Below are 27,191 nucleotides of genomic sequence, written 5' to 3'. Positions count from 1 at the left end.
AATTAGCTTGAATGATAACTTTGCAGAAAAAAGTTTGTAGAAAAAAGCCACATTAGAGCTGACGGGTTTTAGACAGGATTTTTAGAGTACTTTGTGTCCCTTCATTTTTCCAAGTAGTAGATATAGCTTTACAACTAACAACAAATAAACTACTATCTGAGTGCAGGAATAGTCAAAATAAATATTGAAAAACCATAGACTAGTCAACTGAGGGAACATATTACTGTGAGACAAAGATGATACTAATTCTTCAAGGCAGGTTCAGAGAGCCAATCTTTGTGTTATTCTGGTAATGCCAACATGTTGTGCCTGAAAAGGTTAAGGCTGCTTGTATACTAAAAGTGATTTTCAGAAGATACATTTAATGTACCCTTGCTGTGTAGAATGGCTCCACTAATAGGCTGCTGGGGGGAGACGGGCTTCAATAATAAGTGGTTTCATCTTGAACTGCACTCTTAAGTATTTGTGAGTACACTTTTTCTTGCTTCTACCGAAGGTGAAAAATGTGTACCTTTATGTGAGACTTTAAGGGGCATCTCCATAATAGCGACACTGGATGGCTTACTGTGCCTCCGCACTGCATTGTACCTGTGATTTACCCAGCCCTGGCTCCCAATTTAAAGTCTGAAGTTTTGTGATAAGGTTACAAAATGAGAAAAGCTCATTCCCATTTTCATCCCTGCCGTTCTCCAGCTTTTCAATAATTGGCGATGTCTTACTGGTGAAGTTTTTTAAGCCTTTTCATTTCCCAAATTCATTCTGCTGGTTACTATTGCATAGTGCTGCTGACTTGCTCAACTTTGTCTATTGAAGGAATAGCTAGCACTAAGGAAGTTTTAAATGATCAGTTTAATGAACATACCGATAAGGTTTTAGCTCCTGCAGGAGTTATACCTACAGAATTATTACCAAAAGTCTCTGGGCTTGCTTGGCTGCGGGGATATGTTTCTAACTCTTTCCTTAGGTCTCAGTTAAATCTTGTTTGGACTTTTATGTGAAACAAAATATTTAAGTAATAAGCGGAGGTTAAATAGCTTCGTATGTATTTCTAGTACGATGATGTTAAAGCTGACAGAGCTTCACTTAATGAAGGAGAAAATAGCAGATATTCCCCTTTGGGCCTTTAGTATCTTAATTGCAATTGAAAGATACCCAATCTCACATTTATAAATACTTTATGTATTTTGTAGATTAGGTATAGATTTTAGTTAACATAAAATGCATAAAAACTCATTTTAAATTTTAATGTTCAATTCAGATGTCTTGACTTTGTATCTCAAACAATAAAATGCGAGTATCAGACTTTACATACTGTATTTCTCATTAAAAGAAAAGGAAGGGCTGTAATCAGTAGAGTAAGGTAGAGGTGAGGAAAGCAGAATACTACTCTTGAAATTAGCATAGAAAAATAAATCCACCTGGTTCCCAGATTGAAATGCCTTGCTTTAAAACATGTCTGCTAACATGTTCATTAACAGATTTATCGCATAGGATAGATAGACACTAATGTTTAAAAATGTGCTGGCTCCTCAACTCTAGGGAAGTTTGCAGTGATATCACCTGTGAAATACCGCTTTGTCTGAAGAAAAGATGCCACTGATCCATTGGAGGTGTAAGGAGGAGTTCCTATCCATCTGGTCATGTGCAGCTGTTCTCAGCAGGATTTGGAGATAGTTATATCGAGTGACCTGGATCACTTGGTAACAGGGGCACTGTTAATACAGCCAGATGCAAGGTCATATGTCTAGGAACAAAGAATGTGTGTTGCACTTACAAATGGGGTACTATATCATGGAATGCCGTAGCACTGAAAAAGACTTACGAATCATGGTAGAAAACTAAAAGGAACATGAGCTCCCGGTGCAGTGCTATAATTAAGAGGCCAAAAAAAAAAAAAAAGATTCTTATATGTATAAACAAAGGAATATCAAGTAGAAGTAAGAATGTGGTTTTACCTCTAAACTTTGCATTAGTGAGACCATTACTGGAATACTGTGTCCAGTTCTGGTATCCACACTTCAAACAGGATGTTGAAAAATTGGAGAGGGTTAAGAAAAGAACTACAAGAATGATTTGAGGACTGGAAAACGTGCCTTACAGTGAGAGACTAACCTAACTAATTGGCTCATCTAAGACAAGGTTAAGAAGTGACTTGAAGATGATCTACAAGTACCTACGTGGGGAAGAGATTTCTGATAATAGATGGCTCTTGAATCTAGTGCAAAAAGGCAGATTGAGATCCCATGGTTAGAAGCTGAAGCTAGACAAATTCAGACTAGAAATAAGACACAGTTTTTTAACAGTGAGGGTAATTAATCTGTGGAACAAATCTAGGAACATGGTAGAGTCTTCAGTATATGAAATCTTTTAAATCTGGATGTTTTTTCTAAAAAATATTCGTGCTCAGACAGAAGCTATGGGATCTACTCAGAAAAGCTTGAATGGGAGAGGTCCTTTGCTCTGTATGCAAGAGGTCACACTGGATCATCCTAATAGTCCCTTGTGGCCTTGAACTTTATGAAGATGATCTTCCAGATCCTAATCAGCCAGTGCTTCTTGCAATTAACAGGTGGTGAAATAAGGCTCCACCATTTCCAGGGTGAAGAAATGCCAGGCATACACTCTTGTTACAGTGAAACACCACTTACAAGGAAGTCTTTGTTTTCATCTACATCAATAAGTGGAAACAAGCAGATTAACCTAAAAAGTCATGAAGAACCGTGGAAGATAAAGGAAGGCACAATAAATAAATATACATTCATATGACAGCAGGGCCATCATTCTGTGGGGTTAGGAAGACATAGAAAAAAACAGAAGTAGAAAAAAACTACTTCATTTTAAGAGGGCTTGACAGTATTCACATCCAACCTCAAACCAGTTGAAACCAATCCTTAGGTAAAAGTATTCAGCTAATTTATGAGCTGCAGGCCATGTGGTCAAAAGTGTAATTGGGAAGCCAATGAACCTCCCTTCCTGTACCAGCGATTTGAAGAATCCTCACTCAGACATCAAAGGCTGGGAACAGAGGAAAAGCTATTGGACTTTTCCTTGATAATTCAGATTAATCAGGCTCATGCCTTCAAGTGAATTTGCAGGGGTTGGCTGGCTCCCCTTCCCACTTCCCAACTTGAACAGTACTTTAAATTCCTTTGTGAACCAAAACTCACAGGGTTCGTACACCCTCTGTTTTCCATTGTTTTAAACTGCAATGAATTGACACACAGTTAATTTTAGTGGCAGGATAGATACCGACTGTGCTCATGGTTATCTGTGCTATTGCAATGTGGACACATTAAACACTGTCAGAAATGCAAACACCTGTGTGCTTTCAGAGTTATTTTAAAATCTTTTGAGAGCTTTGTTTGGACAGATGCCTGATTTTATTACCTTTCTAAAAAAACAAGCGGAGCTGGTTAGCAGTCTGTCCAAGTTTTTCATGTCCGCTTCCTGTGCAGCTGCTAGACATTCTCCTCTTAATATGATCTAGGAGTTTCTGTTGCTTGTGGATAGAAATTGAATGTAAACACTTTTTATTCAGAAAACCTCAAACATAAGTGAATAGGCTGTGGGCATAATGAATACAGTTTTCCTTTCTCTCCACTTCACAGCTACACACAGGAATCAGTACTGCAGAATCAGAGCCAGCCTAATGTAAAATGACAGACCTAACAAAAATGTAGAACGCTTGTTCAGTAACTTGTCTATTTTACACATCATCTCTGTTCTGAATGGGAATAATAATCTATGGTAAATTGTAATGCAACTAAATGGGGAGAAATTTCTTGAACCTGAAGTGACAGGTGTGAAAAACTGTTTGCAATACCATACAATGTTATTTTTAGTATTTTTCTTGCAACTCGATTATTGTAAGGAGTGATATTAATTTGCATTTATTGTGTTAAATATTAAGAGGATAAAAACCTAAGAGATTTGGTTTAAGGAAAAAAAAATGTGTACTTGATCATTAAAAAAAAATTGAACTAATTGTTTGCAGGCGGATCAGTAGGTTTCTTTGCACATTTTAACGACCATTATTCTAAGAATACCAAATATATCGTTTATGTATATTTTATGGGGTGTTACTGAGATACTGATTGTGTTAGCTAGAGCTAGACACATTCCAGGGATTTTTGTAAAATTTGCAACACCCTGTTGTCAATGCACTCCAGTTCTAACAGGTTCACTCCAGTTTTTGAACCTCTCTGGACTTGACTGATAATTGTGTGGATGGAGTGGGGGTGAGAGGTGATAGGGACATAGATTAGTGGGGATTGATATGAAGCCATCAGATACGTGGCATTTATGATCTGAGACAGAAACGAACTCAAGTTTTCAGAGGTGAAATTCTAGTATTATCATATTATTATGCCCCAAGTTCTTAACATGCCTGCATTCCTTTTCTTCTGGTATCTTCCTCACCTCTCTCAAATCTGCTGTTGACCACACTCTTCTTAATAACCTACATCACCTGAAGTCTGGCACATTACTGTCCTGTCACTGAAACTTCCTTTCACAGAAAAGTAATATTCTCTCATCTTTATAATCCTTCCTCATAAAACTAATTTTGATAAAATGCAACTTGAGTTTCTCTCTGGCAGGGGTGTGCACAGGAATTTAAATTTGACCACTTTTGGAGGAGCACGTTCTGTGCCCCTGCTGTGGCCCTGGGGCCAGAGGACCTCTGTGCCCGTGTTGTGGCCCCGGGGTTGGAGGAGTTCTGTGCCCCTGCCAATTATTGCGGGGGGACACGTGCCCCTAGTTGCTCCCCCTTGTGCATGCCCCTGCCCTCTGGCCATAGCATGGAAACAACTCTATAGCATATTGTAGTTACAGTTAAAAATCTTGTTTCTTCCAGCTACTCATGGCTTCTCATTGTCTTGCCTAGACTAGGACTTGAGGTCCTGTTGTAATTAACTAGAGTTATAACATTTTAAAATGTTAATGTCCTAGAACAAACATCTGTGGGGTACCTAGATTATAAAAGGTGGTGGCTTGAGTTCACTGATGGTCAACTAACTTGAGTTCTAGCAGGACCCTATATTCTATTTCCTTCAATACTGTGCAGCAGTCCATCCTCCTAAAGTACCCCCAGAACTATGTGCTACTGTTTGTTTCCCTCCTGTCATTGTTACCATCATATTGATAACACTGCTTCCTCCTTGGTGTTTGTTCCACCTTTATATTAAGATGCCTCCTGAGTGGAAATCATGAATTTTAAATTTCAGCCACTATGCTTTTTCTATCTTGCTTCTCTCCTTCTTAGTCTTATTGAATGTACTGTTCAGATACTGTGTAATCTTATGATGCCTTTGTTCACCTTTCTCTGAGTGACTTAAAGCTATGGAAACAACATGGAGTCTGGTGGCACATTTCAGGTGCCACCGGACTCGTTGTTTTTGTGGATACAGACTAACACGGCTGCCCCCTGATACTTAAAGCAATGGCTTTGTCATCAACTTTTTCAGCTAAATATTTAGAGGCATCTCCTCCTCTTCTCTCCCATGCTTGTAAATCAACTTATCACAACTTTCAAGTATGTTGACCATATATCTTATTGCCTTGACTTATTGGTCAGCTCCCAGACTACTGCACTGGGCAGCACAGCACGGGGAGGAGGTGACCAGCCCTCTGTGATGAAAGAAGTGGTTTGGGACTATTTAGAAAAGCTGGACGAGCACAAGTCCATGGGGCCGGATGCGCTGCATTCAAGAGTGCTAAAGGAGTTGGCGGATGTGATTGCAGAGCCATTGGCCATTATCTTTGAAAACTCATGGCGATCTGGGGAAGTCCCGGACGACTGGAAAAAGGCTAATGTAGTGCCCATCTTTAAAAAGGGGAAGAAGGAGGATCCTGGGAACTACAGGCCAGTCAGCCTCACCTCAGTCCCTGGAAAAATCATGGACCAGGTCCTCAAGGAATCAATTCTGAAGCACTTAGAGGAGAGGAAAGTGATCAGGAACATGCCTGACTAATCTAATTGCCTTCTATGACGAGATAACTGGCTCTGTGGATGAGGGGAAAGCAGTGGACATGTTGTTCCTTGACTTTAGCAAAGCTTTTGACACTGTCTCCCACAGTATTCTTGCCAGCAAGTTAAAGAAGTATGGGCTGGATGGATGGACTATAAGGTGGATAGAAAGTTGGCTAGATTGTCGGGCTCAATGGGTAGTGATCAATGGCTCCATGTCTTGTTGGCGTGCGGTATCAAGTGGAGTGCCCCAAGGGTTGGTCCTGGGGCCGGTTTTGTTCAATATCTTCATAAATGATCTGGAGGATGGTGTGGATTGCACCCTCAGCAAGTTTGCAGATGACACTAAACTGGGAGGAGAGGTAGATATGCTGGAGGGTAGGACTAGGATACAGAGGGCCCTACACCAATTAGAGGATTGGGCCAAAAGAAATCTGATGAGGTTCAACAAGGACAAGTGCAGAGTCCTGCACTTAGGATGGAAGAATCCCATGCACCGCTACAGACTAGGGACTGAATGGCTCGGCAGCAGTTCTGCAGAAAAGGACCTAGGGGTTACAGTGGATGAGAAGCTGGATATGAGTCAACCGCTTGCCCTTGTTGCCAAGAAGGCCAATGGCATTTTGGGATGTATATGTAGGGGCGTTGTGAGCAGCTTGATGGACGTGATTGTTCCCCTCTATTCGACATTGGTGAGGCCTAATCTGGAGTACTGTGTACAAGAAGGATGTGGAAAAATTGGAAAGAGTCCAGCGGAGGGCAACAAAAGTGATTAGGGGACTGGAACACATGACTTATGAGGAGAGGCTGAGGGAACTGGGATTATTTAGTCTGCAGAAGAGAAGAATGAGGGGAGATTTGATAGCTGCTTTCAACTACCTGAAAGGGGGTTCCAAAGAGGATGGATTTAGACTGTTCTCAGTGGTAGCGGATGACAGAACGAGGAGTAATAGTCTCAAGTTGCAGTGGGGGAGGTTTAGGTTGGATATGAGGAAAAACTTTTTCACAAGGAGGGTGGTGAAGCACTGAAATGCGTTACCTAGGAAGGTGGTGGAATCTCCTTCCTTTGAGGTTTTTAAGGTCAGGCTTGACAAAGCCCTGGCTGGGATGCTTTAGTTGGGGATTGGTCCTGCTTTGAGCAGGGGGTTGGACTAGATGACCTCCTGAGGTCCCTTCCAACCCTGATATTCTATGATTCTATGACTCTCCTTCTGAAATCCTCATTCATGCCTTATTTTTTTCTTGCCTTCACTGTTGCAATTTGTTTACCTCTAACCTCTAAGGAAGTGGATCTCAAACTTGTGTACTGGTGACCCCTTTCACAAAGCAAGCCTCAGAGTGTGACCCCCACCCCTCCTATAAATTAAAAGCACTTTTTTATATCTTTGACACCATTATAAATGCTGGAGGCAAAGCGGAGTTTGGGGTGGAGGCTGAGAGCTTGCGAGCCCCCCCATGTAATAACCTCATGACCCCCAGTTTGAGAACCCCTGCTCTAAGGGTACACCTACATTGCAGCTGAGAGCATAAACAAGCTAGCCACTGGAGTATGAACTTAGGGGTGTGGGCAGGCTTATACTTGGGTAGCTAATCTGTGGTGCTGTCCATGCCACAACATCCCCACTGCTATTTTTAGTGCTCTGGCCTGAGCAGAGCTAGGGTTGTCTGCCTTCCCAAGCTGGGAGGCATACTCCCAGCTGCAGTGTTAGACGTACCCTAAAAGTCTCAGCTCTCTAGCCTATGCATAATGTTTCAGTTTGCCTTTACACCATATTCGTGTCACTTCTGTCTTTATATGCATTAATTGCAGTGAACTAGTTCAAAATTGCCTTCCTTGTGTTTAAAATTCTCCATGGATGTGTTACAGTTTACCTTGCTAATATTTCCTCTTTCTTCTCACCTTTCTACTTCCTCTTCTCATCTATCAGCTGAGTCCCCTAGTATAAGCTTACTACACTTGTCCTTTAGAATTCTTCCATTTGACCTACCTGTATCTCTCTGCCTTGTCGCTCCTTTTTTCAGATTTTATCTTAAAACATATTTTCCTCCCATCTGTCTATGCCTCTTATTTTTTCTCTTTCTCATTGGCATTTACTGCATATTTGAATATATTTACCATCCAATGTCTTTACCGTTTTTAAAATCTCTTGCCACGTATAGTACATGATTTATGTGTCTATATACTATCTTTTGCATTATTTAATTCTAATATATTTTGGGGTACAGTTTATATGAAAGATGCTACACAAAATAAAAATATTGAATTATATATCTTGGTATGTGTCTAAATGATAGATGCCTTAGAGAGTTTTTCTTTAAGCTTTTGTAGATCAGAAGAGGATTCCTTCAGTTTTAAACAGTGAACTCTGTGAAACACAGAGCTGTACGTGTCTTCTTTTGCAGGAGACAGTGTATACACTCCTTTGACAATCAGTTCCATTCCCAGGTTAAAACTGCTCTTGCCATTGATAGTTTTTAACATCTAATTTTTATGAGCAAAATAGAGTTCTCCAAAGCAAATCTGTGAGATAAATGAAAAAGAAAGATTGCAGGAATCTTTATATGCTAATTGGATTCAAGGTCTTGAACTTTAATTTAAAATGTTTAGGGAGGATAACAGCATTACATGACACACGGCAGTGTACAATATCTGATTATTTTTAGCACCATTCTTCTACTTGATGTGATCTGGGTTCATGGCAAATATCTCTTAGGTTTTCCGGGAGACAACATTGTAATTTTTTTAAAAAAATCTTTGATAAATTAGTGAAATATTTCTTAATATATAAAAAGAATGAGGTTTTGGTAATAGGCTAAAAATTTATGTCTCTAGGTCATGGTTTGGTCATGTGCTCCAGGTTGATGGTAACTGAAAGTCATTACCCCTTCACAGCTGTTCAGTTGCTTATATGGAATTAGTTGGTCATCTCTGTACAGTTCCTAGACAGCAAATGTCTATGACCGAGACAACCAATTCCTGGAGCTTTGTTGTGAATGGGAGCAGTACCTTAGAAATGGAGTGGATGTCATCAGTCTTTTTTGGTGGTGATTTGCAAATGAAATCAAAATAAATGAAAAGGCCCGTTGGTGAGCTGAGCATATTCATATTAACCATTTGCTATTTAGCGAGATGTAACAACCTAAGGTGCAAGCGCACTTTTACCTTGAGGGATTTAGTCACTCATTGATACCAAAATGAACTACCATAAATATTAATGAGCAAGGTGGATGAGGTAATATCTTTTATTTGTCCAACTTCTATTGGTGAGAGAGAAAAGCTTACACAGAGCTGACCTGAAGAAGAGCTCTGTGTAAGCCCAAAAGCTTGTCTCTCTCACCAACAGAAGTTGGTCCAATAAAAGATATTACCTCACCTGCCTTGTCTCTCTGGGGCCGACACAATTACAACAACACTGCATAAATATCATCGAAAATTGCCCGCTCAAAGGCGCTACTTCATGTAGCTGACACTTCATCAAAATAATAAATTGTTATTGTAAATAATAAACTACAGAAGAAAGATAAAAAATGTCTGTACTGGATTAGACCAGTGGTCTATCTAGTCCAGTATTCTGACTGACCATAGCTGATACCAGATTTCTAGGCAATGGTGCAACAACCACAAAATGATCAGTTACAACATAAACTGTTCAGTGGGGAAATTTCTTCCTAATCCCACAGAATAATGGCCCTGCTGTCATATGTGTGTATATTTATTTATTTATTTATTTATTTATTGTGCCTTCCTTTATCTTCTAAGTTTCTTCATGCCTTTTTAGATTTATCTGCTTGTTTCCACTTATTAATGTAGGTCAGGAATTTGTCCCTATCTGCATCTGTATGTGTCTGTTGACACACAAAGTAAGTTCAAGTGTGGCTGAGATCAGGGAGGATTAATCCCTACAAACTGTATCATCCTGACACTTGTCTCAATGATTATATTGAAATTACCAAAAAGCAAACATATCCTTTTTGTTAATTTCAGCTATGAAATTATGCTGGTGCTCCAGTTACATTGTATATTGAAATTATCACTCCTTTCTTCTAGAACCATTATTTAATTGGAAGGAGAGTAATATATTATACTCATTAACCCTTGAGTATCATGTCTTCCAGCAGACACAGAACGGAGCCTTTGTTAGAGTGAATCAAACATACTGAAAAAATGATTGTTTATAACTTTAGCCATTATGAGAGTTAAAGTGTGTTCAACATACAATGTTGTGTTTAAGCAGAAAAGTAGCAGGATTTGGTTTTCTTACATTGTTCTTCTAATTTACCTTGAGCTTTTGGTTTTAATGGCAAGAGTTTCCTAAGCTTTGCTGTGATTAGAAGTGCACTGGTGATGTAGCCATACCTAAAGATGCTCATTGAGACTCCCACATTCTTCCACTAGGTAGTCACCTTCAAAACCACTATACCTTTTGCTCTGTATCAGACAAGACAGTATTTTGTTTGCATCTGCTTTTCTATTAAATTTTCAGGACCACTGCAATCAGTCATGTAGTTTTTCTCCCTTTGTATAGTACTTTCTTAGACAACTAATGCCTTTCAAGTATAACGTTGTGACTTCCTATTTTGTAAATGTTGAGATCAGAGCTTTTTATTATTTTGATGAATATTCAAATACCTTTGTGACATGTCATGATAAAAATATTGTTTAATTATAGAAATACCTCTGTAGAACCTTTGTCAAGATGGGTATTTTTGTGACTCTGCACCTTAATTTTTTTTCTAATATGTTCATTTTTTCTTGGGTTCTCCAACACGCGGCTACCTATTGGGAAAGGGGAGAGTGATGCATTTGTCCTACTGCCTTAAGACACACACTGAATTCTAGTTTTTTGTAAGACTAGGTGGTGATTGGTTTGATAAATAAGCAAATAAAAAGATTAAGTCTCAGCAGAGTATTACTAATTGACATTTCCCAGAAGTGCATGTGACGGGTTTGGTCACAGAGACCCCTTGGGACTGTCACCTGAAGTTACCTCTGAGCCCGTTTTCCCTGTCAGCTTGGGACTCCGGAACCCTGCCTTGTTGAGACAGACACTCTAGCCTGCTGCAGCACAGACCCAGGTCTGGTCCACACCCCAAAGCTGCAGACTTCAACCAAAAATTGCTCAACAGGTCACCTATCTCCAGCACCCAGATACCAAGTTCCCAATGGGATCCAAACCCCAAATAAATCCATTTTACTCTGTATAAAGCTTCTACAGGGTAAACTCATAAATCATCTACCCTCTATAACACTGATAGAGAGAGATGCACAGCTGTTTGCTCCGCCAGGTATTAATCACTTACTTTGGGTTTATTAATCAACAGGAGTGATTTTATTAATAATAAAAAGTAGGATTTAAGTGGTTTCAAGTAGTAACAGACAGAACAAAGTAAGTCACCAAGCAAAATAAAGCTAAAACCACGCAAGTCTAAGCCTAATACATTAAGAAACTGATTACAGGTAAAATCTCACCCTCAGAGATGTTCCAATGAGCTTCTTTCACAGACTAGATTCCTTCCTAGTCTGGGCCCAATCCTTTCCCCTGGTACAGTCCTTGTTAGTTCCAGCAGACATCTTAGATGGAAAGCAGGGGTATTCTCATGACTGGCAGCCCCCTTTGTTCTGTTCCACTCCCTTTTATAGCTTTGGCACAAGGCGGGAATCTTTTGTCTCTCTGGGCCCCCACCCCTCTTTCTAAATGGAAAAGTACCAGATTTAAGATGGATTCCAGTATCATGTGACATGGTCACATGTCCTGTGAGACCTCATTCTTCATTACCCACAGGCTGGCCCACATGTACACAGGAAGGCTTGCAGGTAAATAAACGTATTCACAACCAATTGTCCTAGTCAATGAGAGCCATCAAGATTCTACCATTAATGGCCCACACTTTGCATAATTACAATACAACCTTAGGGTTATACTTCATATTTCTAGCTTCAGATACAAGAATGATACATACATACAAATAGGAGGAATATATTCAGTAGGTTATAACCTTTGTTATGATATCTTACAAGAGACCTTTTGCGTAAAGCATATTCCAGTTACATTATATTCACATTCATAAGCATATTTTCATAAAACATATGGAGTGCAACGTCCCAGTGCATTCTTGTTAGGACTTATTAGATCTGCTTGTCTACGGTTTGAGCTTCTGTGATTGCCTCAGTTACAGACCAATGGTAGCCACCTTGTTACTGCTTGTGTATGGCTGGATGGCTGTCTAGTGCTTACCTGGCGCTCTACATGGAGGATTTTTGTACAACGTTTATCCTTTCCAAATGCATACAACTTCTGACATGGTTTAGAGTTATTGACCTTTGAATTAGAAAGATCATAATGAATTATATAAACTTTCTAATATTAAATACCGTGTTTCTGTTTGAAATAAAATGTTTGAATGGATTTTAGACATAACGTTGCATTATACCATTCTTATGTCTCTTATTTCTTCTCTTCATTTCTAGGTCTGGCAGTTTCTCTTCAACTGTTTCATGGAGACATTGAACAAATTAGGAGAGATTACACATCCATGTTTACTCATGGGGTATCAATAACAAGAAAGCTGGGTTTTTCCAATATTATCATGCCTGGTAGGTTAAAAAGAAAAATAAGAAAGAAATAAAAAAAATTGAAATCATTTAATTTTCAATTCCTTTCCAAAGAAATTCTGTACTTCAACAATTCTCAAACGTCAGCCCACTGGGACTTTAAAAACAGGTCTGTTCGCATTAATGAAATTCAAGTTTAAAGAATGGTCTTTTTTTCCATGCCTTGGAAGTCGCTTCTGCCTATGCCTAGTAATTTGGTGATTTGGTAAAATTTAATCCTAACTTTGTACAAGTGCAAATGATTAAATAGGATGAAATGCAGTGGACTATCAGGCTCTAAGTAAAGTACGGTGTGATCAGTGGAGTTTTTAGGGGCTGTTGTTAAAAGCTGCCATTCAAAATCAAAGCTCATGTAACTTGGCTGACACTTTCCATATGACACTTTGACCAGTCTCTTGTGAGTATAGTGGGTGAAAAAGAAGGGGCAGATAAGTAGCTGCACAGATGCAGATGGTATGTGGTGCTCAGAGGTTTTATTAAAATTAAATGGTATTTTTAACAGCATGTGATTAAACAGGTGTTAAGAAAGGCTGGATAAAGGATTAATATGAATGTGGAGGTGTGAACATAGTAAAATAACTGATGGTGATACTGATCACAATTTTCTCTGGTTTAGCCTAATGATCGGTTGTTTGTACAAAATAAATACGATTTTTTAAAGTTTTTTTTTTAAATTCTATTTTAAAAATAGAATTTATATAGTCAATATCTCTTTGAAAGGAAACCATACTTAAAACCATAATGACCTGAAATATTATTACTTGGATATTGTTACTGACAAAAACCTTGAAATGCGCTAGTGGTATAAATCCTCCTTATGACTCACTGTGGATTGTTAATAGGGACTCCTTTGCCTGTTATAAAGCTGTATCCTTGCACTCTTCAACAGTTAAACTAGAGGCAAATCAAGGTCCCAATTCAAGAAAGAACATGCTTAAATCCATTCCAAATCAGGAATGCACTTCAATAAGATTTAAATTGGAATTTAAGTCAATAGGATTTAAGCACATGCTTCCTGAATTAGTGTCTAAAATCTGGCAGTTGATAAACCATTCTTATGCTTTTACTACCTGTTAAAATATCTGGTATTCAGCATCCGTATTTCAGATTACTTAAATTCAGCATTTGGATGTACAGAATCTGTAGGTTAATAAAAAAAATCTTAAGATTGCTGTGTAAATATTTGGGAAGTTTCATTGCAATATTTAGCAAAACATACCAAACGACTAGACAACACAATGTAAATATCAATTTTACATGTATGTTAATAGAAGAGTCAAATTTAAATATTATGGACTGCTATGTAATTGTATTTATTTGGAGTGGGGTGTTCCATAATTTAAAATAAATAACATATTTTAAAAATTATATAAATGACAACAGTGGGTGTAGTTTTACTGAGGACAAGATAATTCCCAGTAAGGGAAGTATCTACAGCTCATTGCTCATGTGTGAGTGAATGAGCTGCTGCTGCATTGTCACATTGTCTATGACTGTTGTAAATAATTCCTTACTCATTAGATTTTCTCCTTTATCTTCCTGGTGAGGGACAAAGTGATGAACTAACATATTATGAAAAACATGTTATAATACAGCAGCATTGTAGCCAGCTGCTGGAGAAATTTCACAGCTCAGTTTCACAGCTAAGTGTTGTGTGGATTCATTTGAAAGTTGTCTATGTATACATAGATAAATAGATTTCAGTGTGCTCAATAATTGTCTGCATACTTCTGTTTTGGAATCACATAGATTTTGTGAGTCTTTACTGGTGTAAATGAGATTTTTGTCGTACTCAGATAATTACAATACTCTAGTCAGGACAAGTTCCACATTGCTAGGCAGAACAGTACACTGTAGAGAGTGAAATGCATGTAGAAGATTGGTCACTGCGAACGCTGTGGACTTTTTAAAATATAAAGCTCTTCTTTCATTTTTGTTTTCTCTTTCAGCTTATTTTCTTCAGAAATGCTTCTGAGGTTGTGATCAATTGAAATATTAGGGAACATATATACTCATTTCATATTGGAAACATCCATTCATTTTATTGTTTCCTTTCTTTTTGTTGCAATTTAGTATTTTGTTAAGCTCAATCAACTCAAGTCAGTGCTCATAATCAAATCATAGTTGAATTATTAAATAATAGGCTTGGTGTACAGTGTAGCTTAGAGTCTTTAGCACAAATTGCAGTGTCTGCATTGAAAATGCCAAATCTGAAAACACTTTCCCTTACTGGTGCCTTTTGAACTATAATTGCCCTTCATTTTCTATCTTCATTATTCCTTTTCTCTTTGGGGATTTTACCACTGAAAGCAATTATGCATGTTTTTTTAATAAAACAGTGCCTTTTTATGACACTGAAGTCTGATGGGATGAGGCCCCAGAATGCTCTTTCCAGGGCACATGTAATACCGTTTTAAACCCCACATCTTTAAGGAAATGATTCTAGATTCTGATGGACAGGAAAAGCCACTTATATCTCAGCCTCATTCAAGTCATGTGCGGCTTACTAGACTATAGCCGATGAGGAGAAGGAAGTTCTGTGGACGGTATCCTCCATGAAGTCTAACTGCAAATGTATTTTCTAAGTGTAAGTGGGATATTGGGGTAGATTCTGTAAAACTACAGCTTCACACACTTTCCTGCACCTCAGTTTTAACAGTTTGCTGAAGCACAGGCCAGAGTTCTCTTTCCAGGACTGCTCAGAAAGCATTATACAGAGTTAAACTCAGTGTAGTTGTATTTAAACCCTGAATTTAGGTTTTAGCAGCTCCAAGTCACCTTCAAAGACAGAGTACCACAGTTGTTTAGGATATAAATATTTACATTGAATATTAACAAGCCAGACATTTTGAACGGTACTTGAAACGACCTTTAAATAACTGTTTGTTCTAATGAAAGATATTGGGTTGTAATAGTACCAGTGTACTCTTCTATACAGGTTTTATAAACTTTGGCTGTTTGTACAGCACACATTACTGGAATATAAGTCTGATTTGTAGCATCTGAATCACAAAGTGCAGCTTTTGTGTAGTGTGTTTATACTCATTTATTCTACCACACACATTCATATGCATTCTTTCCCTCTGATTTTCAGAGGTGGTTCTAAGAGTAGAGAGGTTTAACCTGCAATGTGTGTCACCAGGACTCTTCACAGCTGGAATGACCACAGAAGTGTGTCTTGGTCTATATCCAAATCCCTCTGTGGGGTCAAGAAAGAGAAAAGTCTGATTTGTGGATGCTTCTTGTGAGCAGTGTTCAGCTTCCCTTTGTTAATGGTTGACTTGTTACTCAGTCTGTGTGATCATAAGGAAATCTTCTTACTGCCATAATATTACAGGTCTGAGACATCTGCACATAAAATAATGTATCCCTTGGATTTATATAGGGTGCTACCTTTCTCCATACACTCAGTTAACTCAAAGAAGGGATTTGAAAGCTCTCACCTCCTTGACCTCTTCCCTTGTTTTTCCCATGAATTAAGACAGAATCACATTTGAAAGCAACTATCTAATAACTAAATCTGACTTCCACAGGCTATGAACTTCTAGGGATGACAAAAGCTCTCCTTCTGGTATCCTCTCTAAGTCCATAAAACACTGCAGTGGACCATGCATTGTTTTAGTGATTGATCTCTTGGCTCACTTGGCAATAACAGGAATCTCACAGACCATCTGTTGACCCACATATTTAGGATGGACACTATCTTCAGCCTAGTAATAGACATAGGGGATATCGCTAAAGTTCCACTCTCAAGATCTGATCACCGCCTCTTCCAGGTGAAGATCAGAACCTTCCTTTCTTCCTTCCCATCAGCTGGTTCACACATAAAAACTTGAATTCTCTAGGTTTTCAACTCACCTGAGGAGAACAGACCTCCCAGCTAGAAGACCAAAACAAGACCAAGACAAGTTGGTACAACAGTGTAATCAATTGATATCCCCTACCATCAATGTCTTGGCCACAAGTTATCTGTTCTTTCTCTCTCTACCCTGAGACTCAGCAGATAGAATGCACAGACAGAAAGATGAAATGTCTGTGCCACAAAATGAATCTGAATCGCTCACTAAGAGTACTAAAACTTCGTACTGGCCTATACCACAGCAGCAAAGGGGGCAAACGAAAAGAGTCATCTACAGGAGTTGTCATCAACACAGCACCATACTGGCCGGTAGCTATTTTGCACAGTGATCCAGCTGATCAATTCAGACTGCATAGTCAAGATATCGGTGCCAAGCATCACCTGCTATGAAACTCTTTCCTCAGACTTTGCTGAAGAAATTTACCGGATACAATGAGAACTAACCAAGAAATAAAGGTGAATTCCTGACCAGACTGCACTACCCACCCCCCACACTTGCCAAAACCCAAGAAGCCCTAAGAAATATTAGAGCGATCTCCTGTGAAGCAGATGTGTGCTCTTCCTTGTTGGTAAAACCATCAAGTAACAGCTATTCCCCCTATTAATGGAAATTTCAAATGCCAGAGAAGTAATAAAAAAACAGTGGTCTACTGTGATATCCTGCTTGGGGTAGCCAGAATTCTGAGCCCCTCTGTTAACCCTCTTAGCCTCAGCAAATGAGAGTTTTGTTGCTGCTAAGCTATGTATCAGCTCCCTGACACACCAGCTTGTCTGCCTTGCAAGCAAACTCTTCAGGACTCTGTCAATCCAAACACTGCCTGGCAGGTAACAACCAGTGAGCCCAAGTTTCTCTCCAGTGTCCAGTCCCTGTCACTGAACACTCTCAGAAATTAAGTTCACTGCCTCTGAAGAGAGAGAACACACATCAGCCTGTTTGGCTAACTGAGGAGTCACCTTCCAGTTTAATAAACAACACTGAGATGGTTTTGTAATAAGCCAAGAATGAGTTTATTAATAAAAAATAGAGATTAAGTAATACTAAGTACGAACAGAAGACAGGAATGGCTACAAACCAAACAAAATACACTTTCTAGTGATTAAAACTTAATTTCAGCAAATTACAGTCTTTGTCCAAGTTCGTCACTTACATTAAGTCTCCAGCAACTTTTGCATTCCCTTCGTGTCTCCAATGCCTCAGCACCCAACATGTGACTGATCGTTTGAGCAGAGCCACCTGTCACCGAGATGCGGATCCTCACGGCCAGAGAGATCCTCCCAACGACCGGCCCGTTCCAGCTCCCAGTCCCAGACTAGATTCCGGTACCAGTCGAGCATAATGAGGCGTAGATCGCCTGATTACCAAGGGCAATCCGCCGAATGTCACCAGTTCCCAAGGTCCCACATGAGGGACTTCTCTCGATCGGACAGGTCTATGTCTAGGCGAAGCAGCCGGCACTGCACAGAGAAGGGCCACTGGTCCGCCCGATCATGGTCGCCTAATAGCGACCACTCTGCTTCCATCTCCGGCACTGAGCAGATTCCTTGACATTGGGACAAGCCTTGCCACAGGCAGTACCATCTACGTCATCGGCACCGCAACCGACTCTGTGGCCCCAAGGCCAGTGGCCAGCAGCCTGGAACCCTTGTTGGTTTACCCAGCCTTTGTGGGCCATCTGGTTGGTGTTCCACCTCCGGGGGAGGAAGTCCCAGAAGGGAAGACCCCCCCCCCAGGACCATGAGGACCCAGGGGAACAGCCAGCGAGATCACCAGGGGACATGACAGATCCTACGGTACCAGCTTCTTCATCATCATCGTCAGATGAAGCTATTACGGGTCTCCCTCACCAAGTTCCACAAGATGATACTAAGGCTCATCAGGAACTATTGAAGAGGGTCACATCCAACCTGGGGCTTCACGCAGAGGAGCTAGAAGAGTTCCTGTTCGATGTCCTTTGGTCCACAGCACCTGCTAGGTCCACACCACCTACATGAAGGGGTATAGAAAATTACTAATGACCTATGGCAAATCCCCTTCTTCCTGCCCCCCCCATTTCAAAAAGGGTCTTCCCTGGCCCCTGCCCAGCTGACTGGACTTGTTGTCTCAGGACCATGGATGTGTCCTACATCCCAATCTCGCCCCCCTCCACCTCTCAGTGTGGATGCTGCAAGGCTGAACCCGGAGGAGCAGACCTGCTCTTATGAGGTTCAGCAGGTCCTCTTGGGAAGTAAGAAGCCTTCCACTAGAACGACTTACCTGGCCAAGTGGACAAGGTTTTCCTGCTAGGCATCAGAGTGCGGTATCTGTACAGTCTATCCTAGACTACCTGTTCCATCTAAATAACCAGGATCTAGCACACTCTCCAATCAGAGTGCATCTCGCAATCATCTCTGCCTTCCACCTGCTGATCCAAGATCAGAGAGTGTTCTCTCATGACATGGTCAGATACTTGAGAGGCCTCAAGAGGCTCTTCCTGCCGGTCCAGGCTCCTATCCCACTGTGGGACCTTTACTTGGTTCTTTCTAGGCTCATGTGCCTGACCTTTGAGCCGTTGGGCCTCTGCTCCCTTTCCCGCCGTCATGGAAGGTCACCTTCCTTGTAGCAGTAAAGTCAGTAAGACGAGTCTCAGAGATTAAAGCCTTGACATCAGAGCCACCATATACAGTGTTCTACAAGGACAAGGTTCAGCTGTGACCACATTGGGCCTTTCTGCCAAAAGTGGTGTCTGCCTTCCATCTTAACCAGGACAGCTTCCTCCCAGAGTTTTGTTCCAAGCCGCACACCACTAGTGACGAAAGGAGGCTGTGCGCCTTGGATGTCAGACGTGTCCTGGCATTTTACCTGGAGTGTACCAAGCCTTTCCGCAAGTTGACCCAGCTCTTCATCACAACAGCGGACAGAATGAAGGGCCTTCTGGTGTTCTCACAGAGGATTTCCAACTGGATCACCACCTGCATCCAGACCTGTTACGAACTGGCTCAGGTCCCATCACTGCTGATGGTCAGGGCCCACTTGACCAGAGCTCAAGCATTCTCAGTGGCCTTTCTGGCATACATTCCCATCCAGGACATTTGCAGAGCCACAACGTGGTCTTTGGTTCACACATTCACAGCACGTTACTCAGCAGGCCAGAGACAATGCTGGGTTCCGCAGAACTGTGTTACAAGCTACACGTCCATGAACTCCTACCCACCTCCAAGAGTACTGCTTGGGAGTCACCTAATATGGAATGGACATGAGCAAGCATTCGAAGAAGAAAAGACAGTTACCTTTTCCATAACTGGTGTTCTTCGAGATGTGTTGCTCATGTCCATTCCATTATCCACCCTCCTTCCCCAGTGTCGAAGTCTCTGGCAAGAAGGAACCGAGGCTGGGGGGTGCGGTGGCACCCCTTGTGCCGCGGCATGTACGAGCCACTCCGGGGAGCGCCAAAGCCGGTTCTCTGTGGATACTACTGAGGGAAAGGTAACTGTCTTTTTTCCTTGCCCAATCATTCTCACTGCCCTTTTCTGAACTTCCTCTAATTCTGCAATATCCTTCCTGAGATGGGCTGACCAGTACTGCACACAGCACTGGAGATGCAGCATTGATTTATATAACAGCATTATATTTTCTCTAATAGTCTCCGTCCCATTCCTTATGCATCTTAAAATCTTGTTTGCTTTTTTGACCACAGCTGCACATTGAGCTGAAGTCTTCATTGAGCTGGGTAAAATGAAACTCGGCTCCCTTTCCTACATTTAATATAGAACCCTGTGAGGGTTCTGTGTAACTTAATTTTTTCCCCAGTAGCGTGCATAACTTCACATTGTGAACATTGAACTTCACTTGGCATCGCATTGTCCATTCACTTATCTGTTAGGTCTCTCTTAAGTTCCTGACAGTCCACTTTTCTAGAAGCTATTGACTCCATAACTACCAATGCCACCTCTGGATTTTTTTCTAGGTGCTTCCTCGTCTAGTCTTTGCTCTGCTTATGTGTAGGAACACATGTTCCAATCAATCCATTCCTCTGCTCGCACCTTGCTCTCCCTTTCTCTGGAATTAAAAGAAAAATGCTTATGTTGAGGCTTGTGGGTTGTGTAGTTTTATGAAAATAACCTCATAGCCTATGATGGATGAAGCTGTAAGGACGTTCTTTATAAGTTATTTTCAATAATTTATGACTTTGTTGAGGAAAAGCGCATGTTTAGCATGCAAGAGCTCAGGTGAATTTAAAAGTAATGCTAATGAGAGCTGTGGAGTAAATTCCCTGATGATTTTGTTGAGCATTTACCTCTGCATCTGCTTGTATATTATTTACTTAATAAAGAACCATTACTTTTATTAAATAAATGTGCATGCAGTGAGAAACAACACACACTTGTGTATTCTTTCATGAAGAAATAGTCTGAATTTTTCACCTTCCAGATGAATCAGACCTCCCTACTTTTTCTACAATTTTGTTTCTTTTCCTAGTTGCCAAGACTACAAAAGTTTTGGGTTTTTTTTAACCTTTGCTAGTAACCTTGTCTTTTTGCGTTAGGTACTCAGAAATGCGTTTACAAGAATATTGTCCAGTAAAACAAACCTGAAATTCCAGCGTCCATAAAACTATTATGATCTGTGGGGAATATATCTTCTGCATTCAAAATCCTGCTCTAATTCCTTTTTTTAAAATCTTCAGTTCTGCCAGACAAGCTACCATTTGTGCAAGTCTTGGGGAGTGGGGGACAGGAGGAGATATACATGAGCATGTCTCAGGATGGATGAGTAAAATGAGCTTTTAATCTCTCTCTCTCTCTCTCTAACACACACACACACACTTCTCCTCCTGCTGTGTTGATTTGCTTGGTGCATTGGGAAACAGGGTAGTGAGAGTAATGGTCTGAGAAAGGGGTTAGAAGAGGGGAGTGCTCAGAGAACTTGTTAATTGCAGCTTTGCTCCTATTATAGCTTGTGGGTCTGGAGAGAGAGGCTACAAAGTGAAATTAAACAGTGTGTCAGAGATCTGGTTGCTTTCACTTTGCTGCTTCTGCAGTTGGAGTGGAGGAGCAGCCTGTGTGTGGTAAGCAAATTCATTTAGCCAGATGCCCCTGACCTCAAGTGCAACCAGGATTTCAGCAAGGCACTGCCAGATGTGTTTCCCTAAAAGACCCAGAGGGAAGAGCACTTCATTAAAGAGACTACAGGCAGAAATAGTCTGGCAATCTACTTCTGCATGAGCTAGCACAGGCAAAATAACAGAATTTAAAGCTAGAACTGAATTTTGTAAATCATCATGCAAAAATCTTTAATTCTATCAAAATGCTGTTGCAAATGAAATTTTGAGGACTCAAAAGCTACTTCAGAATCAATTTATGAAAATTGTTGTTTGAAATCTGGTGAAAAATGCTTCACCAATTTTGACCTGTCCTGGTAAATATGTGTCTAATTTAATTAGTACTGTTGTGGCCTGTGTTTTATTAAGATTATTTTTATTTATTATTGGTTTGTAAATCTTTTATCCCACTTTTGCTTGAAATAATTGTTTTAAGTCTACTAGTTAAAATGATGAATGAGACAAAATTACAAAACTATTGAGTCAGGAGTTCTTTCTTGAATAGTCCATTCACAATGTGCTGGCTAGACTAGATGTAAACTACCGGGTTACTCCAGGAGCACACACATTTGAAATACTGGTACATAGTCAATGCTCCTATCTTTAGATACAAAGGTGATATATGCATACAAACAGGATTATCATATTTGATAGATTGTAACTTTTCCATTGATACCTTAAATGAAATACTCCAGGAGAGTGGGGGACAGCTGGTCTCTAGCTGCCTGGCTTTCTTGTCAATTTCATGGCTCCTGCCGTGAAATTGACAAGACAGCCAATAGCCAATGTAAGTAACACAGTGTCTACACAGACAGTGTGTCACCCTCACTAAACCCCAACCCAACCCCTACGCCTCTTGTGGAGATGGAATTATGTTGGTGCAGTAAGACACTTAAACTGGAGAGAGCAAGGCTGTAGTGTAGATACTAACATAATTAAGGTTTCAGAGTAGCAGCTGTTAGTCTGTATTCACAAAAAGAAAAGGAGTACTTGTGGCACCTTAGAGACTAACAAATTTATTTGAGCATAAGCTTTTGTGAGCTACAGCTCACTTCATCAGATGCATTCAGTGGAAAATACACTGGGGAGATTTATATACATAGAGAACATGAAACAATGGGTGTTACCATACACACAGTAACGAGAGTGATCACTTAAGGTGAGCTATTACCAGCAGGAGAGCAGGGGGAAACATTTTGTAGTGATTATCAAGGTGGGCCATTTCTAGCAGTTGACAAGAACATCTGAGGAACAGTGGGGGGGTTGGGGGTGGAATAAACAAGGGGAAATAGTTTTACTTTGTGTAATGACCCATCCACTCCCAGTCTCTATTCAACCCTAAGTTAATTGTATCCAGTTTGCAAATTAATTCCAATTTAGCAGTCTCTCGTTGGAGTCTGGTTTTTTTGTTGAAGAATTGCCACTTTTAGGTCTGTAATCGAGTGACCAAAGAGATTGAAGTTTTGGTCCGATTGGTTTTTGAATGTTCTATTTCTTGACTTTTGATTTGTGCCCATTTATTGTTTTACGTAGAGACTGTCCAGTTTGACCAATGTACATGGCAAAGGGGCATTGCTGACACATGATGGCATATATCACATTGGTGGATGTGCAGGTGAAAGAGCCTCTGATAGCGTGGCTGATGTGATTAGGCCCTGTGATGGTGTCCCCTGAATAGATATGTGGACACAGTTGGCAACGGGCTTTGTTGCAAGGATAGGTTCCTGGGTTAGTGGTTCTGTTGTGTGGTGTATGGTTGCTGGTGAGTATTTGCTTCAGCTTGGGGGGCTGTCTGTAAGCAGGGATTGGCCTGTCTCCCAAGATCTGTGAGAGTGGTGAGTCATCCTTCAGGATAAGTTGTAGATCCTTGATGATGCGTTGGAGAGGTTTTAGTTGGGGGCTGAAGGTGATGGCTAATGGCATTCTGTTATTTTCTTTGTTGGGCCTGTCCTGTAGTAGGTGACTTCTGGGTACTCTTCTGGCTGTGTCGATCTGTTTCTTCACCTCAGCAGGTGGCTATTGTAGTTGCAAGAATGCTTGATAGAGATCTTGTAGGTGTTTGTCTCTGTCTGAAGAGTTGGAGCAAATGCGGTTGTATCGTAGAACTTGGCTGGAGACAATGGATCGTGCGGTCTGGATGAAAGCTGGAGGCATGTAGGTAGGAATAGCAGTCAGTAGGTTTCCGGTATAGGGTGGTGTTTATGTGACCATCACTTATTAGCACCATAGTGTCCAGGAAGCGGATCTCTTGTGTGGACTGGTCTAGGCTGAGGTTGATGGTGGGATGGAAATTGTTGAAATCATGGTGGAATTCCTCAAGGGCTTCTTTTCCATGGGTCCAGATGATGAAGATGTCATCAATATAGCGCAAGTAGAGTAGGGGCATTAGGGGACGAGAGCTGAGGAAGCGTTGTTCTTAGTCAGCCATAAAAATGTTGGCGTACTGTGGGGCCATGCAGGTACCCATCGCAGTGCCGCTGATTTGTTCTTATGCTTACCGAAAGAAACTACAGCATTTGCTCAAGAAACTCCCTGAAAAAGCACAAGAACAAATCCGCACAGACACACCCCTGGAACCCCGACCTGGGGTATTCTATCTGCTACCTCAGCTCTCATCCCCTAATGCCCCTACTCTACTTGCGCTACATTGATGACATCTTTATCATCTGGACCCATGCAAAAGAAGCCCTTGAGGAATTCCACCATGATTTCAACAATTTCCATCCCACCATCAACCTCAGCCTGGACCATATGGAGCATCAGGCATTGCCACTGCCTCTGCTATGCTGCACTGCACTGTACAAGTTCTGACTTAATTCTCCAGTTGTTTCAATTCAGTGCCTTTCACATACAATAAAATTTATTTAAAAAAGCAAATGGCCATACAGTATGTGCAGCAAATACTCAGGATGCATGAGAAAGTTAAGGCTGAATCATAGACAGTATTATTGCAGTTTCCCCACCTTCTGTTAATTTAATATGGCCGTACCATAACTTCTGTATTTTCAAAGATTTGCATGGAGATGTAACCCCACAACTCCCATTGGAAGTCCATGTGAGAATGTTCAGATCTGTAAGTTCTTCTTCACGTGCTTGCTTATGGCGATTCCATTCTAGTTCTAGGTGAGTGCGCGCCCATGTGCACAGTCGTCTGATATTTTTACCTTAGCGGTATCCATAGGCTGGGCTGTAACACCCCCTTGAGTACTGCGCTCATGTGTTGGTACATTAGGCGCTGCTGATCCTACACCCTCTCAGTTCCTTCTTACCGCCTGTAACAGTTGGTCGGAGTGCTTTGTTTTGCATCACAAGAGCATTAGCAGTTCTTACAGTCCATTGTTCTGTCTGGGGCTGTTAATAAACAAGAAAAAAAATGGACCTTAATTCCATTAAAATGCATATAGTTCATTGAAGCAGTCCTCAACTCTGCTCAGACAGAGCCTTCCTCCCGAGGTTTGGTTCCAAGCCATGACAGACCTGATCCTGTGCATGCAAGCCCACCCTCTCACCACTGCTCAAATTGCCTGTGATTGTTAGGCCACATGGCAGCCTGCATTTGCATAGTCTGGCACACACGGCTCCACCTCAGGCCCCTGCAGATGTGGCTGGCGTCAGTCTATATCCCCAACAGACACAGTGTGAACCGTATGGTCAGGGTCCCGGACACGTACTGCCATCACTCAAATGGTGGTGGAATCCTGCATCGATGTTGGAGGGGATTCCCTTCGCAGCTCTGTCCCCGTTGGTGACTCTTTCATCTTCGAGGTCCGCTTGGCTGCTATTTTGGTTTTCCATCCTCCGCTCAAAGGTAGGTTGGTTTTCATCCAGGTTCCACAAGGGACTCAAGCACCTCTAGACGCACGTTAGGGACCCCGTTCCACCATGGGACCTGAATCTTGTTCTGTCATGGCTCACAGGACCCCACTTTGAGCCTCTGGCTTCCTGCTTTATCCTTCTCCTTTCCTGGAAGGTTGCATTCCTAGTTGCAATATCATCTGCCCGCCAAGTCTCTGAGATTAGGGCGCTTGCCTCGGAACCGCCCTATATGGTCTTCCATCTGGCTTTCCTGCCCATAGTGGTCTCGCAGTTTCATATGGGCCAGGACATTTACTTGCCTGTCTTTTTTCCAATGCTGCATTAGTCGCAGGAGGAGCATTGATTGCATTTCCTATACGTCAGGAAGGCACTAGTCTTCTACATTGAATAGACCGAGCCATTCTGCCAGTCGACGCAATTGTTTGTTGCGGTGGCCAACAGGATGAATGGTCGTCTGGTGTCTGCTCAAAGAATTTCTTCTTGGATCACTGCCTGCATTCACTGCTGCTATGATCAGCAAAGGTGCCCCCTTCGGCAATTGTAACCTCCCATTCAACCAGAGCACAAGCCTTTTCGGCAGCTTTCCTACCCAGGTGCTTATACAGGACCTCTATAGGGCAGCCACCTGGTCATCCATCCACACATTTACATCCCTTTATGCACTTACCCAGCAGGCCCGGGAGAATGCTAGCTTCGGTAGAGCAGTACTGCAAGTCGCTAGACTGTGAACTCTGAGCCCACCTCCAAGGATACTGCTTGTGAGTCACCTGGAATGGAATTGACATGAGCAAGCACTCGAAGAAGAAAAAACACTTACAAAAAGATAGGTAACGGTTGTTCTTCAAGATGTGTTGCTCATGTCCATTCCATTACCCGCCCTCTTCTCTGTTAAAGTTGTGAGCAAGAAGGAACTGAGAGGGCGTATGGTCAGCAGCACCTAATATGCACATGAGCATGGCACTCAAGGGGGCGCTATAGCTGACCCTATGGATATCACTAAAGTAAAAATCTCCGACTGTGCACGTGGGTTTGCACACAGCTAGAAATAGAATGGAATGGGCATGAGTAACACATCTTGAAGAACAACAGTTACAGAAAGGTAGATAACTATTTTTTTAGTGTTTAGGTTTTGTTTTGGTTTTAAAAATTTATTTAGCTATTTCTTCACACAACTCACAATCAACTTGTGGAATTCTTTGCCAGAAGATGTTGTGAGGGCCAAGACTGTAGCAGGGTTCAAAGAAGAACTAGAAAAATTAATGGAGGATAGGTCCATCAATGGCGTCTGTTTGCCAGAAGCTGGGAATGGGCGACGGGGGATGGATCACTTGATGATTACCTGTTCTGCTCATTTCAAATTAAGATTGCACACATTACCTTAATTCTAACATTTACTAATTTAGGAGTGCTTTACTTTACAACTTTAACATTCTTTTAACCTATTTTTTTGTGTATAATACATAGACATATAGAAAATGCTAAAGATTTCTTGAGAGCTTGGCTTCAAGTACTGTAGCATCCCAGTACTGTTATGTCTACAGCATGTATATGTGTTTTGTTGAACTAACTATATCATCTAATAGAAATAAATATTTAATAGAAATAAAATGGGCTATGATGCAATAACACCATCAAAAGTGTTGCATTATAGTGCTTCATATTTGATATTGGCCTTGTGAAGAGCAGCTTGTTGTTTTATCTGCCTGACATTGAGTGTATATTTGCTTTATATGGGTATTTAAGTATAGCATCCATTCTATATGATTCATCCTCCTGACTCAGTCATTTTCCCTTGGTTTTTACCCGTCTTTTACCCTATAAAGCCACGTTGTTCCTCCCATAGCATGAGAGAGATGT

At 41.1% G+C, this 27,191-nt stretch overlaps 1 protein-coding gene across 7 annotated transcripts in view; it reads left to right on the top strand.

Moving 5' to 3' along the window:
• DOCK4 (dedicator of cytokinesis 4) overlaps positions 1-27,191 on the top strand; it is a 414,714-nt gene that overhangs the window by 231,758 nt on the left and 155,765 nt on the right. For all 7 annotated transcript variants that reach the window (XM_048836082.2, XM_048836079.2, XM_048836080.2 and 4 more), the window contains one exon: positions 12,438-12,563. In XM_048836082.2, coding sequence (XP_048692039.1) covers positions 12,438-12,563 — 126 coding nt within the window. The remainder of the gene's footprint in view (positions 1-12,437; positions 12,564-27,191) is intronic.

Source organism: Caretta caretta, chromosome 1 (genome assembly GCF_965140235.1).
Source record: "Caretta caretta isolate rCarCar2 chromosome 1, rCarCar1.hap1, whole genome shotgun sequence".
In the NCBI taxonomy this organism is placed as follows: domain Eukaryota; kingdom Metazoa; phylum Chordata; order Testudines; family Cheloniidae; genus Caretta; species Caretta caretta.
The sequence above is the reverse complement of the archived record's forward strand: the minus strand, read 5'-3'. Positions and strand labels throughout refer to the sequence as shown.